Here is a 16,265-nt window from a genome sequence, read left to right as displayed (position 1 = left end):
TTAAAGGTCACAAGAGTGTAATCTGGTATTTAAAACTGCCACGTGTTTAAAGTGAGGATGACTGACAACCTTATTTCATGGCCTATTTCTCTTGATACACCACATTTGCAAAGGATTATAGGACACATAGGTCACATTCATGAGGTGCTCAATGCAAGCGATGAAATTTTATTTGATCAGAAAATATGAATAATTTATGTCAATACTAAACAAACATTCATTCATATTGTCTGATTTAATTGAATTTCATGTAATTCATAAACTCAATTGGTAAAGTAAACTTCACTCCTCATGATACATAAACTACATATAGTACATATGTAATTTAATATCTAGAAAAATAAAAACATAATAATATTTTTAGGAATGTTACAAACAAGCAAACTTACTTGCAGCAACAAAGTCATACTGTATAACATAATTCGGAACAACTAATAGGTTTATTCCATGCTGAAAAGAGAGAAAGAAAATACAACGTTTCGGCCATGGAGCCTTCTTCAGGTGTCATATACAGTATAATTCTACTTTTTTGCTTGCTATTGTCCAACAAAAATGCAGGGATACAAAACATTATGAAACTTTGGTCAAGAGCACAACCAAAGATACTGTTTCAAAAGTATATCCTCATTTCTTTATATACATTTTCTTTAAAATGTATATCCTCATTTCTGACCTTATAGTCAGATCATAACCATGACTTCCACCCCACCCCTACAGTCCTCTACTGATTTGATACCATGAGACTAACTACTCCAAAATCAGGCTGGGTGAGCTGTCAGCCTGCCAGCACTTTCAAGGCAAATCCCACTGGGAGGTCCTGTAGTTTCATTTCTCATGAACCAAAAGATGTTTTGGAGAGTGACTATCTGTTCTGAAATGGAAATCTAATAAGTAAATTAATTCTTAAAATGTAGAGAGTTTTAGGAAAATATATAACAAGGATGTAACTGCTGTGCTACGTGCAGATTTTTAGAAGACAGTGTGTTAACAAAGTACGCACTGTCTAGGTTACTTTTAGAAGACAGTGTATCAACACAGTTTGTACTGTCTGGGTTATTAGATTAGCCAAAGGTAACTGATAAGCTTTGAAAAAAAATATATTGGTGCTTCTTCTTTCGTTTTTATGATGTAATCTGTTTTGTCCTAAGGAATGGAAAATTACTGCTTTGCCTGTCCTTGAAGTGTTGCATCAGCTTAAAAAAAATATAAAACAAGGGTTCTCCCTGCTTGCTTTTGAATCAGCTTTCACTTCTCTGCACAGATGGGGTGATGGCTTTTTCCTATATTGCAATATGAATAAAGACCTTACTGAGTGAATGAGAATACCTCTCCTGGATCTTCTTTGATAAAATTCCAGGAAAGTTCTCAACAATGCAACACAGCATCCACAACTGTAAAAGTGTTAACTTCAAAAGGCTACTCTGCAAACAGCTGACAGATCATTTTTAATAACTGAAAATACTGAGAATATAAGAGATCAGTGGCTTTACTGATGATAAAAACACCACAAGTGCAACTGTAGATGGTTCTTTAAATTACATAATTTCAGGAACCCTTTTGTAGTAAATGATTTTTCAAGGTGTCTGAACTTTGTTGTTCAAGGATGTTCTTGTATGCACATTATTAATATTTTTCCAATATTTTCCAATAATATTCCAATATATTTTCCATGTTTTGGACTCAATGAAGCGATAACTGTATCAATAATTCCAAGGACATTTAATAAAATCTCACCATCATGATTGGGGTTTCCTAAAGTCCACGGCTCATCCGAGTCAAAGTGAGTGTCTCCACCAATCCCGGGTCCTGGGAAGTATGCGTGTGCCAGAAACCCTCCCTCTCCATCAAACGGAGAGCTGTCACCGTGGAAACCAGATGCAAATATAATTGTAATGTCCACGTCCCTCTTTCCGTTCTCCAGAGTGTTGTAAGGGACGGCCTCGAACCTCAGCGGAGTGACATTCTGCCAGACGTCAAAGGCACGGCGGATGGCATCGTGAGTCTCTTCTGCGCCCACTTTGGGAGTGACGTTCTTTATGCTACACAGACAAAACATAGAAAAGGCAAAGCAAACACCACACAGTCAGGTAAATATTGTTCAATGCTGTAAGTAAAAAATGTCACTGCTGTATTTGCGTTTCAGGAGTACGCAAACCATAAGAGGAAGGTGAATGTCATTGTTTTGATGAAGGAAACATTTATAAAGTTAAGATACTGTTGGCAGGTGATTGAATGCTTAAAATATCGCAAATTTTTCCTTTTCATTTACCAAAATTGTTTTATAGATTAATACATTTTAGAATGAACAAAAAGGTGTTCACCATTGTATATCAATATAAGGGCTTCTCATCCAAGGATAGAAAAGATACAGGAATAATATCACACACTGGATATTAAAAAAACAGTAAATCCCTTTGTGAAACTTTCCAGCATTAATGTCCCTGTCATTGACACAAACATACAAATAGACAGGAATATCAACTTTTGGATCTGTCATGATACTTTAGTCTGTGAATCAGGTGGCTGCAGCATATTCTCCTGCCGCTGCCTTAAGGACTAAGATAAGGACCACAACAAGCCCTGCAAGCACTTCCTCGCAGTCCTCAAGAAAAGGAAGTGTGTCTCTTGTGGTTTCCCCAGCTACAGCATGTATCTTGTTTAATGAGCAGAATTTCCCTGGCATGGCTGTAAATTAAGCACGGTAGGATCTCAGAGGAAGCAAGATTTCTTCTGGGGAAATTTTATTTTGCAATTAGGATTATTAACAGTCGACTGCTTAGGAAGGATTTGGGTTGTGCTTGGTTGATTTTAAAGCCTGTTCACAGTGAAACAAGCAGCAAATGAGCTGCCACCTTATTCCACAGTTCCCTCAAACAGCACTTTTTGTTTTCAATTCAGACGTATTGGCAAACACCTCATGTATATTCTCAAACACTCAACTAACACATTTTAAAATACAGAAATTTAAAATAAGTCTAGGCAAAGAAATTAATGTTTTAAATATTGGTCTACTTCAATTTAATAACCAGACAGTGGAGCTTACTGTTCATTGCTGCACGGCTCCTTAAAATATTCTGCATATGCCAGTGACTGCACTTCTATTGAGGGATTTAAAGCATAGAAAACTGTTTCAAGCACTAATCTAATCTAAAAATGGTCTGTGGAAATGTCTTTTAAAAGTATGTGAATCAATGTCTTATTCATTCTCGTTCTGGTTCTCTGAATGACACTCAGTGCAATGAATTTAAAAATGTCTTAAAAAATAATCTCTAAACTGCAGAAAGAGTGAATTTGAAATGTTCAGAAACAGCTGAGAAAAACTAGTTTAGAATTAGGCACAGAGGTTCTTTCCTCCCTTTTCAAATCAGAGGATTTAAAATCAACAGTTGTGCCGTATACTATAAAAAGGATGAAACACATAACAAAGTTTCCTTCGAAAAACTCAATCCAAGCAGCTTTGCTGAACTTTAACATTTGGTTTTTATCTACCACCAGCAGCTTACAAGAAATGGAAATCTAGTTTTTAGCACACTCTTTAGTCAGCAATCCATCATTGATTGCCAGCCCTTCACTGATTTACATTTTATTTGAAAAGGTGAGCCTGTGATAGAATTAAAAGAGGCCAGAATTTGAATAACTTGTTAAATCCTTATCGTCTATTGCCACTGTCATCAATCAAAGCTGAATTAGACAGGACCCTTTCACTTCTTCTCTGAAAGTGTTAATGGGATTGAAAATGAATGTGTCACCTCTGCTCATGTACAGGTTTAATTCCTTCCCTTTATTTCCCTGGAGACATTAGCCATGGAGGCACTTTATTAATCTTTTGGCTATTTAGGATAACACTTAAGCTCCCTCGGCTTTACAACCTGCACGTCGTATAGCCACATTTTCATACTCAGACACAGGTACATTCAAAAATCATGAATCCAGGGGAAAAGGAAATTGGATATTTTATAATCAGCCAGCATCCTGTTGTAGTTCAAAGCTGCTGTTTCATAGAGATAAAGATGAGAAAGGCACCCTGACTCCTGATGTCTTTGTGAATGACATTCGAAATACACAAAGTGATGTCCAACTAAAGATTATGTTTTTCATCACTTTTGAGCTCTCATGGACAATATCAGCGTGCTTCTACAATACAATTGAGGAGCTCCTCATTTTACCCATTGGTTAGATAAATGTGTACAAGACAACCTAAAAGAAAGCTCTTAAATCCGATCTGCTCAGTTCCATAAGATAACAGATACAAAATAGTCATTAAGGGATGTCAGAATTTGATTATCTAGAACAATAAAAAAAAATGATATTCTTTTTCCATATTAAAACATTATTTATTTCTCTGTACTATATTATTTCTCTGTATTAAAATTGCTTCTTCTTTTCACTATATTTGAATGTGTCTAAAAAGAGTGTCTCTGAGATATTGATGATTGATGGATGGAGACATTTTTTTTTCACAGGCAACATCCGACTGTTGCCTGAAGTGCTTGCAATGGATGACCTCACTAAAAAGTTGGATATCCTGCAAATGAATCACAGCAGCTGGTTAATCTTCTAAAAGCAAGATATGTGTTAGAAAAAAATAATTAGATGTAAAATGACTATCCAAATATGAAAAATAAAATGTATTCTGGACTCTTCAGACCACATGCTCAAAGGCCAGTTTTAAACAAATAAAGTCAATCTTAGGAAAACAGTAGTTATTAATGTGCTATGTTAGTTGAGTTGTAATGAAGCTGTCATAAATAATTAATTGTTGACCACAGCTGTATAAAACCCACAGTTCAAAGGTGAAGCTCAGTCCTGGGAGTTGCAGAAGTCTGATAGGCAAAAAGGCTGCTTTGACACCCGGACGGAAGCAGACAGGATGACACCTGTACCTCCATTTGTTGCCAAACCTCTGGGACAATTACATTGAACAAGATCAATCATGTTCTGCCAAGTGCTATTGAGAACTGATTTTTTCTCTATTTCCATTTCATGAGGTAAGATAGAAAAGTAAAGTATACATTTGGCAATTTTACTGAAGAATTGGAGAGCACAGTATTCAGTCTAACTAAAAATACAAGTATTTATTGTTCATGGATTATAAATGACATACAGTATGCATTGTAACAAATCCAGTTCCTAAAATTTTCCTTTCCTGTGCGGCCTCTTATTGCTGATTCTAAACCCTATGCCATCCATACATTTTCTAACTGCTTCATTCAATCCAGGGTTCCGGGGAAACCAGAGCCCAACCTGACAACTAGCCCAAAGCAAAAAAACATCCAGGATGGGACACCAGTCCATCCAGGGCACACACTCATGGCAGGGCCAATTTTCCCAGAACCCAGTTAAGCTACCAGTATGTTTTTGGACTGTGTGAGGAAACTAGAGTATCTAAAGGAAACCAATACGAATCCAGAGAAAACAAACTCCAGGCAGGTCCAGGATTGAACCCCAGGCCCTGGAGATGCAAGGCAGCAATGTACCACTCTGCTGCCCTTCATTCTAACCCTCATCTATAATTTAAATTCACAGCCATTGCTGTCCCCTCACCTACAATACAATGCAAGAGATTATCCCTTACCTGTAAGTGATATACTTGTGTGGCCACTTCTGTCCTGTGAGAGCATACCGCCTTCTTCGCACATTGAACTTGGATGCTCCTCCTGGCTGGTCTGGCACACCACACCGAGGTTTCTTCATCCAGCTGTGAAGGTCAAATGCACTGATTTGAAGCCTGGCAGCTTTTTCTCCTGCCTTAGCACCACATGGCAGGAGGGAAGAACGCATTTCTTTTCTGCAGTGAGACTGTCTGCTGTTAGCTGGCTTTTCCCACTGCTGTTCAATCATTACATTTACTTATTACCAATCAGAACTCACACACAGAAATGGCAGCATTAGTAAAAATCTGAAAATGTAAGATTTTCTTTTTAGAGTCATGTGTAAAATAATTGTGAAATGGAAAAAATACCCTGATTTTCTGCAGAAAGTTATAAAACCCCACTTGAAACAACTGTCCGATCCTCTGTTGCGTTTTTACAATATCCGGTTACAGATTTGCACTGTCACATGGCATCTGAAAGCTTTTATTTATGTCATACGATTTTTATTACATTTATGTCAAAAATTTGTTAATGACAGCTTCCCTTATCCTAGACATAGGCAGCCAAGATGCAATAGTTAAGTGACACTTAATATACAGGGGACCAGCGTCATCCAATATATTGGTCTGCAGCTGGAGTCTAACAAGGGCTATAACCATCATTATAACTTATCCTGGATCCTGGATACCTGTATGTCATGGTATTATTATTGTATACAAGTTTAAATTTGATCTTTAGATGGAATTGATGATAAATGTTTGCTAAAACGTTGCTTTCCAGTTATAGCACTATACCAGGGGGTATTCAGCCCAATTATACTAAGGATAATCAGATCATCATCTCTGGTCATAGCACACAATTTACAGAATATTACAAAAATAAAACACACAATAAAAGATAATGTCTCACCTCAAGGTGATATCACTACATCATATTACAGAAGCAAAAGGAAAAAAAAACAAAACAAGAATTAAAATAGTTAAGAAAAGGGGGTATCAACTAGATTTATTTCATATGCAGTGTACAGTGTAGATAAGCCCAGCCTCACTCCCCATTTTCAGCCTAGCTCTCTATAGTAATTAAAAGGAGAGTGAGGGGGATTAACAGTAATTGGATAGTCTCTGCTAAAACCTGCTATTTTCAAAATATATTGAACTACTCTACATTTTAAATGCAAAGTATTTCCCCCAGGATTCATTTTGCAATACAAAATGACAATCAAAATCAACTGAAAGTGAAATTCAGGATGCACACAAAGGCTGTTTGGGTGATTCGCACTACCATTCTGACCAGAAACAAGGGTCATTACTGTGCAGCTGACCAAGGGCTTCTACCTATCACACAATGCCCTGTCCAGTTCTCTACTGCTATTACTGTGGATTTAGGAACACAACTAACTAATGCCACAGTACAGATCTGTACAGGTACATGTGAATGGCCACATGAAGAACCCCCTCAGTACTGTGGTCACATGAACCCCGGACAACCCTGCAAGATGGTCAACTGTCAATATTCAACATTCTGCATTTACTATATAAATTGTCCATTCTAATTCACGAACACAATTATTTTCTAGTGCTATATCATACAGTATATATATATATCAGATCTCACTCAGGCCAATGTCTCATGTTGTCCATGTTAACTGGGATACATTCTAACAAATAAAATAGAGCTTATTAAGTAGAACTAGTTAAGAATACTTCATAATTGTATTACAAAACAGGCTATTTACAGTACACTATATCACATATATTTATAAAGAACTGATACTGTATATGAGTACAATCAGAGTCTTATTATGAAGCCTGTGGCTAACTGTTAGTAGTGCACTCCGGGGTTTTCTGGTATTTTCTGAATATTCTCTTAATGCTTTGCAGCTTCCAACCTGTATTTTAGTTTTTTAATTTCTAACTAGAATTTTCCTTGTCATTGATTTCTCTTCCTCCATGACTGACGTTGTTATTATTTATACTGAAGACTAACATCTGTTATGTAATATTGCATGTACATATAACACAATATAGCTTTATATTATATTTATCAAGACTTAATAAGACCTAAATTACACACAGAACTCTCTGTACCACTGGCAGATCTCTTGTAGAGAACAGTCAGCTCATGCCGTGTGTATATTGTCGTACACAACTCTGTGGGGGTTCAGTATTTCCAGATTATGGCAATCGCTTTTCTGGCATCTGTCTTGTACAGTAACGATGTCATGCACCAATGAATACATGTCTTCAAGTGTGCAGTGCATGAGATCATGCAAACACTAATGACCTGCAGGCAGGCAATTAAGAAAACCTCCTGCTATGCATGCAGACGTGTAATGAAGCATGAACAGCTGGGATGGCTACTTACTCTATTGTGTTTTGGTCCAGTGTCCCCGTGACGTTGAGGCCGTAAAGACGCTGCATGGCAGCGATAGCAGACTGCATGGTCTGTGCTGAGCGCAAGACAGACATTCGGGGGTCAGTAGGGGGGAGATAGCCATATCTCTGTAACCAGGCCTGCAAAGACATGAGAAACACAGGGGCTGGGGTTTTACACTTTGAACAAAACCACTTTTTTCATATCAGAATATATTAGGTGATTTCACTGGAGAAATTCTCTTTTGTAATGCAAATCTTTTTTAATCACCCACTAGTTAAGAGAAGACTTATTAAATCTAATTTCAAGCTGATAATCTTGTTTCTTTCATGTGATCTTTTTTCAAACATCTGTAGACAGAAAAATAGCCGCAGCTTCTAGGTAACTCCCTTTAACTGCGTCCTGTTAAATGCCTTTATATACTGTAGGTTTTAAATAGGTCTAAAAAGGCAAATAAAAAGACTCTAAAGAGTTAAAGTTACATTATGTGTGGATTATTGAAAAACCTGAAAAAATACTTTGAGTCAGAATGTAAGTTTAAAATAAATTATTGCAGAGATGTCCAGTGGTATCCCATCTCCTACTGGTGGCATGTAATAGGCTTCACTCCTATTTTTATGAAGAGCCTTCTTTATGAATAGCCATGGCCTATTAGATGTTTTCCAGTTGAGGTCTCAATACAACATTGATATTTACATATTAATGTATTAATTACTTCAATTAAGGAGCTTTGCTTGAATGAAAATGGAAAAGTCTTCTAGCAATCTTAACACCAAGGCTAAGGATTATTTTAAAGTATGATACAATTTCTTAAGAAAAAACACATGAATGTATTGTTTTTTTAAATCGACCTTCATCTTTCAAATGTATCAATCTGTCAAGTACAAATGAAACAATTCAGATATTAGTGTCTTTAGCCTCTACATTTCTCTACATTTCTTCAGTTAATATGATTAAACACACTCAATCAAATGTTTTCAAATCACAAATGTGTACGATTCAATAGTATAGCACTGGTAGGAACACACAAATGTACATGAAGTAAAGTGACTATGTGAATTTCATTTCATTCCTTTTTGCCTATTTTATGCCTTTAGTCAAAAGCGAAGTACAGTATAAGTATAAACCTGCAAATTGACAGACACACAGGACAGGACTGTGTACAGTAAGTTAACATGATTGTTCTTATTTCACATCTGATTTGGGAATATTCTTAAATTAAAAAAGAAAAAAAAAACATAGAATTAAGCCAAAGCAGAGACTAAAAATAAATATTCCCTCTACTGTCTCCACACATATACTCTCTGAACAGACATGCACCACAACAACACATACTGTATGCCCATACAGTACCTCAAACAGTACCTGGTGTGAATACCAGCATTGACCCTTCAGTGCTCTGGTTACTCTGATAACCTTGCAAAGTGGTCAATGACAGTTTTGCATTTATTAGTTCCCCTTATCCAGTCATCATTAAGTCATTTTTTTCCTGGTGCTATGAGAGCTCAGATAGCTCACATTGTGATCACTTGTAATATGTCACTTTGTGAGAAAAGCTAGTCATCATGATAAACAAAACAGAGTATTTTAAGTAAAGCATTAGGGGTTGCAAATAATATTCTATAAATGAGAAGCAGGCTACTTATATTCTATTACATGTTTAAACTACTCAAGTGGAATATGTTGTTTATTGTATAGCTAATCACTGTAGCTAATCATTGATACTGAGTTCAGTTTTTAATTCAGAATCTTCATTCATTTGTATACTTGACTAATGATTTCCAGACACACACATTTTACCGTAAACAATTGCATTTATAGTTATTCCTATTGATTTTTAATGTACTTAAATGATCAACCTTTGCATTATTAAAAATCTCATTCTTCGCATTTATTGTTAAAGCTAGGTGTTACAGAAATAATTTTTCCCAGCTGGGTTTCTCAGTTTCAGAAAATAATTCCTTGTGTCTAAGGGTGATTGTGATTGACCACAGCCCAGATGGGAGATTCTACTTCAGCCACCAAAGTAAGTTAGTGCTCTAAACACCCACACAATGTGTTAAGAAAACAAGCTAAAGACACCCATGGAGTTGTTATATCTGTAGAGAACATAAAATATGTTAAACAGAATCTTGTCCCATCATGCTTAAGTTTTATAATATGTTGTATGCAGTATGCTACCTTTCTTCATACTGTATGTATATTATAAGCATGCATCAATATGATCAAGGTTCCTGAAAAGAAGTTAAATATATCACACATATCTCAATTTGAGCCTAGGCTTCTAGGAGCCAGGTAAGAATCTGCAAGCCTTACAGATCAAACAATACTGAGCATAAAAAGAAACTTATAAAGTACATTTAATTATTCATGTTATGTTTTGGATATTGATTAAATGTTTTTGGCATCATTTTGATTAATTAATCATTCGTGACTGACTCTAATCCTCTCAAGTCAGTTTGCTAAAATAAAAAAAATTCCCATTAGTGAGAGTTTATTGGACGTGTTGAATGTCAAGCCTGGTGATACTGAATGTCAAGCCTGGTTAAAATAAAAAAAGAACACAAAAAACTATCCACTCAGAATCAGCACAACGCCTTTTTCACCTCATTTTCAGTGAGGTTACAGTAAGTGTTGACCACCCTAATGGACATCAGTGAATCTGAAGTATTAATGTAAGAACAACATACTAATTGGTATGTACAACAGAGCAAAAAGTGTGGAGGTTCACATGTGATGGTCTGCGCATGTACCTCTTCATGCTACAGAACTTGTAATGACTGACAGCATCCTATCTGCATGGTGCTGCACTAAAACCAATTCCTGGGACCTCACTTGCTTCCCCTGATGGAGACTCATACTACTAGCCTGTGACTTTCTCAGTAGACCACAGATGACAAATACTAATATTAAATATTTAATATAGTGAAGAATGTTCATCAGTTCAATGAATTTACCTTTATCATGTTTGTTCAAATATAATGTTAGTCCTACTACTTTTTAATATTTCGTAACAATAGGTTTGCGAATTTGTTGCTGTTATAGGCAATACGTTTCTTTTGACCCTCAGGATATTTTAAACATTCAGTTTAAAGTTAGTAAAAAACTAGTATCACATTAATTTCAAAACTACATCCTTTCAAATGGAAAAGATTCACAGTTTTTGACTGCCCTGATTTAGGAAAGATTAAGCTTTTAGTGTTGCCTCCAGGACTATTTTGGTATGAAATATTGCCAAAAGTTCATATTTGAACCCACATAAAATTAATTGACATTGATTTTAAAGATATATTAGAAGGAGAAACAAAAGTTGTGATTTTACCTAGTCATCACAGACAAATATAGATAGGAAAGAGCGTCAGTTAATGTGTTATCATCTGTCAGGGAACCTTTACATTTTAAGTTTTGTCAGGAAGGTTTCTAACCTTGGTAGTTGTAATGCAAAATTAGACCAGATGACCCCCCTTCATATTTTTCTTCTTCGTGTCTTCTTAAGTCTGCCAGAAAAGCTTAAATGTTAAGAAAAGCTCAAGCAGCAGTTATAAAGCAGCTATAACTCTATAAAAATATCACTCACCTGAAAGAAAAAATATTTTTTTGTGTTTCTTTTACAGCTTACATTCTGCTTAACATCCATAGTTCTATCTGGGGATACTATTGGGCTCTGACAATGTTGAAGCCAGGGCAGTCATAACATCTGTATAGTGATGAAATGAAACAGAAATTTTAGTAACAACAGATCTGAAATCCCTTTTGCAGGGTAGTGCGCTTCAGTAGCACAAAGGATGTCACAATTCCTTCTTGAACACTTAGCTCAGTTTGATTTTATTTGAACTTGTGACCAAATGTTAGCCCATTTTCATTAATAACTGCCATTACTTTAATTACTATTACTTTAATCACTGCTTTATAATTTCCAGGACACATAGATCTATTTTGCAATGAAACAATTTATCTATAAGCCCGGAATTATAACTCACTAGGGAACTTGTAAGATCAGCCTTTCTCATCACTTCCACATTCAAAGCTGAATGAAGAAAAATGTGTCTTGCTGCCGTATTACAATTCAACCACTTTTCACCCCCAGTCCTTGACAAACACTGCTGTTCTGTTTGATTGGACCTTCAATTCCCATTGTTGAATGACAAGGGAGCTTTTATTGTATCAAAACCCTGGATGTGTTACGTTGCTGTCAACACATTTCGATTAGTATCTGGAGGACAAAATAAAGAAGCGATTATTGTGAAAAATGTATAGCAGGAATAAATATACCACTGGATACTGGGATTAGAAGTAATGCTTTGTAGCTCTTAGCCAAAGAATTACAGTAGTCTTGCAATGAATTCCTGTCACAGTATTGCAAAAACCACTGCATCTGCAGAACGCAATTTAATTTATAAGAATATCTAAACATTTTCAGCAAAATAACATTTATCAAAATGGCATTACGCACATCTGTAAATTGTGTAAAATTATATTTTTCTAAATATTTTCTGAAGCTTTCTGTAATGATCATCAAATTACTTTTATATGTGGTTCTACAGTATTTAATGTTTTTCTATGCTTTCTTTTTTGTTTTTGTCTTTTAATTACATGGGCTGTCATAAAGGTATTCATACTATAAGCTGTAGAACTCCTGTTTTATTTATTCCTATTTTTTATTTATTAGAAAAAATACATCAGTGATTTAGAAAAAAAGCATATTTTCCAGAAGTATAATGTATGTAAATTGTGTTATTAAATAGCTAATGCTAGTATGTGAATGTGAATTAGCCAAATTTATAAAACTAGACAAAGGTTGGTTCCTAGTCCCAATATCTTGCTGCAAGCTAATCAACACCCTTCATAGCCCGTGTAAGAGACTATACCTGCCGTGACAGTGTTCAAGCTGTGCAAAATACAGTATTTTTTATGCAAACTCAGATGTCAAACAACACAAAAATGAATATACACAGACAAACAATTAACAGCAAATTGAGAAGTTTTTGTAGAAAGCTATATTGTCAGCTTGACATGATTTTCCACAAAACTAAACTGTTACACATTTGTTTTATCAAGATGTTGTCTCTAAGGCTTTGGGTCTGACACCCTCTAGACATCTGACAAACTTGTAATAAAAGCTCATTTTTGCATAAACTTAAATAACATCTTCTTTGCAAGCCTTTCCTTGTCAAACTGCAATTGGATGAATCCAATAAAAAAACAGATGACTGGCACATCAGCTCCATCATGAATGGCAAGATGACAATTGTCCATATACAGTACTGTACTTGCAATGCATCTTCCAGTGGCGGAAAATGTCTGGCAAACAAATAACCTTCAGCTTCAAGAGACTTTAAACACGGTAATGGATATTTCATCCTGTTGCACTTGAGAATGGCCTTCTCAGATCTTTTTAACTTCCACTGTTCCAGAATTAACTAGTTACAGGATTGTATTCAACTTTCCTCTGACTCTCAAAATAACCAGGGATTTTAGATCATTTTCGCAGAAGAGAACAATTTGCTTTAAATGCCACTGATTACAGTGCCTAGTTCCCCTGCACAACATTGCTGCAGAAAGTTACTCAAACTATTTTGTGTTGATACTGTGCTAAAAATATCTGAGCAAAGGCTACTGGTGAAATTGGTGATTATTCTAAAGATTCTTATAATAATTGTGCACACAGCTGAAAAGGGATCTATAAAATAAACTGGGGTGCTGTGCTAACAAACTATTCAGATCAAATCCAAAGATCAAGAGCCATGTTTTTTCAGGACTTCAACTTAACTGCTAAGTATTAGTAGGTCAATAGGTAACAGCTTTTGGTAACTTTTGCATGATCCAATTCAATTCTACCATTGAGTACTGAGTTTGTAGATACAACCTGAGATTAGATTGGAGTTTTTATATAATCCAGGTCTAATACTATAGTAGAATTTAAATGAAAGCATTAAAGAAATGGTAGTACTGAACATGTAGGCTGCTTCATTTAATTAAATTAGCTGAGATAATAGAATTTATCAAAAGGCCAAACATTTGGAATAGAAGCCCACAGTAATGATAATGAGCAATATTGCAGAAGTCTTTCATCTGCCTTTTACAAGAAACTGTCCTTTTGTTCACAAATTGAAAAAGAGCACCAGAAATCACGTTTAAACTATGGCATCTCCCAGAACAGAAGCACTGAACATTTTAACCCTCTTTGAAGTAACAGTAGCTTTTAAGTAATAAATAGTGTTGTCTCTTTTAATCTTTAAAGCTGCATGGTTCTCCCTACTGATGAAAAACTGAAATTAATAGAATTCCCTGGGTGCAGTAGGATGTACTCTTTCAGAGACAATGTGGGTTTGTATACAGTAGTCAGAAGGACTTTGCCACATTTCTCACATTAGTTTCCCTTATCTGAAAATACCCCTACCATTTCATTCACTTTTGTCATGGTACTTAGCATTCTTAAAACCAAAACAGATGGCACAGTTCTCAGAGGACAATGATCTAACAAGGAAAGTTTTTATGCTTTCTCATGTCCTTGAACACTGAATCATAATTATGAAGTACAGGTAGCACATTCATCCTTTGAGCTACAGTACAGCCTTAAATAGCTTCTCTGCAATGTAGGACTATGTTTAAACCTAAGTATCTTCAAGGCGTAGGTGCCAAAAAGGAACTCTTCACAACAATGAATAGAACAGCTGCAGCACAGGAAGGGAGATTATTTTCTTTTGTACTGTAGCTATGAGTGGATGGGATTTAGAATAAATCTTGTCGTTACGTAATTTACCTGACAGAGAGCTTTATTTATACAGACACAACATTTGTCTACTTCCCAAAGTAGCTATACCTAGGGTAAATGTGAAATACTGAATCTGAGATGTATAGTATAAGTAACTGAAGATCATATCTCAAGAACCATAGATTGGTAGAATGAAAAGACTGTTCTGGCTCCTCCAGTGTTCTGATTGGACATTTCCATAATATAGAGAAAGGAAAATGGTATTTAATATCTATATATCTGTTAATCTATTCTCAGATGAACATAATCCACTATGTACATAAAGGATGGGGTGGAATCATATCTGTTAACATCTTACATTATTTGGTCATCCCTCAGATGAATCCAGGACAAAATAAACTTGCAATAATAAGTTAGCAACCTGTCCTGGGGGAGGTCTAGGACTAAGCAGCAGTCATATCAGGTATCAAGGTATCTAGTTTCTGTCCACAATTAGATGCCATTAATGCAAGAATTTACATGACAAAACATCCAAACCCACTTGTTTTCAGGAGTGAGATGAGCAATAATGAAAGAGACAAACCAAGCTATTCTCTGAAAAGACATCAACCTGGAGCAACAACATGGGTCAAGGTGGACCACAGGGGTCAGGAACAAAGTGAAGTCTGCATCACAGAATTCAATTTGAAACCAAAATGATAAAGAAGACAAAACCTTGTTAAAAACCTAAGACATCAATATATCCATCCATGTTCTAACTGACCTCACCTTGGGTGCACCAATACACAAATACAATACAAGGATGGAGAGGAGTTGGAGTCTATCCCAGCAAGTAGAGCAATTACCCTACCAATCCATTTTTGGACAGTAGCAACAAACTGGAGCACCCAGAGGAAGCCCACACAAATAGAGTGAGAACATACAAACTTCAAACAGATAGCATCCCAGGTCCAGAATTGAACCCAGGGCCCCAACACTGCAAGGCAACAACCACTGCACCACCGTACCACTCAACATAAATACAGTACAGTTTTAAAGTTCATAACACCCAGCAAAAACAAACATGCACAAAGAGAAAATATGCAGGATATCACAGAATCAAACTCAGGACCCAGAGCTAAGTAATCTCCATCTGACCTTGAATATTAAGCACCACACAGTTTCTACACAGTCCAACTGTATGAACTATATTTTACCAAGTGAAAAGCCTTCTATTAAACTATAACAATACTACATTAGCAATAACAAAGTGATTATCAAGTCATTAAATATACAAATGTTACTACTGATGATGAGGTACTGTTGTCTTTTTAAACTGCTTTTAATTTCTAAATTCCTGTCTTCAGATGTGTGTGGCTGCTCTGCAATAAAAAGGTGAAACTTGCTGCAAAATGTTTAGCCTGTCGAGATCAAAATTCTTTGAAAAACTGGTCTGTAAGAAATTCCCACACACAGATTGGTGCCAAAAGGTCTCCATTAACAGATGAAAGCCCGGAATGTGACACCAGCAAAGACCCCTTTACGTCATCTAGTTTCTCAGATCAATTACGCTCTGGGAGACTGTTGCTATATTTTTTCTCTCA

At 35.9% G+C, this 16,265-nt stretch overlaps 1 protein-coding gene across 2 annotated transcripts in view; it reads right to left on the bottom strand.

The window, feature by feature from the left end:
* LOC102687027 (matrix metalloproteinase-16) overlaps nt 1–16,265 on the bottom strand; it is a 55,183-nt gene that overhangs the window by 31,927 nt on the left and 6,991 nt on the right. Inside the window, exons 2-5 of one of the 2 annotated variants that reach the window (XM_015354534.2) lie at nt 7,959–8,107; nt 6,504–6,518; nt 5,576–5,698; nt 1,735–2,039 (exon numbers count right to left, since the gene is read on the bottom strand). In XM_015354534.2, coding sequence (XP_015210020.1) covers nt 1,735–2,039; nt 5,576–5,698; nt 6,504–6,518; nt 7,959–8,107 — 592 coding nt within the window. The remainder of the gene's footprint in view (nt 1–1,734; nt 2,040–5,575; nt 5,699–6,503; nt 6,519–7,958; nt 8,108–16,265) is intronic. The other variant, XM_006634287.3, reaches the window with a different exon arrangement.

The sequence above is a fragment of the Lepisosteus oculatus genome, chromosome 6 (genome assembly GCF_040954835.1).
Source record: "Lepisosteus oculatus isolate fLepOcu1 chromosome 6, fLepOcu1.hap2, whole genome shotgun sequence".
Lineage (NCBI taxonomy): Eukaryota > Metazoa > Chordata > Actinopteri > Semionotiformes > Lepisosteidae > Lepisosteus > Lepisosteus oculatus.
This window is presented reverse-complemented; position numbering and strand designations above follow the sequence as displayed.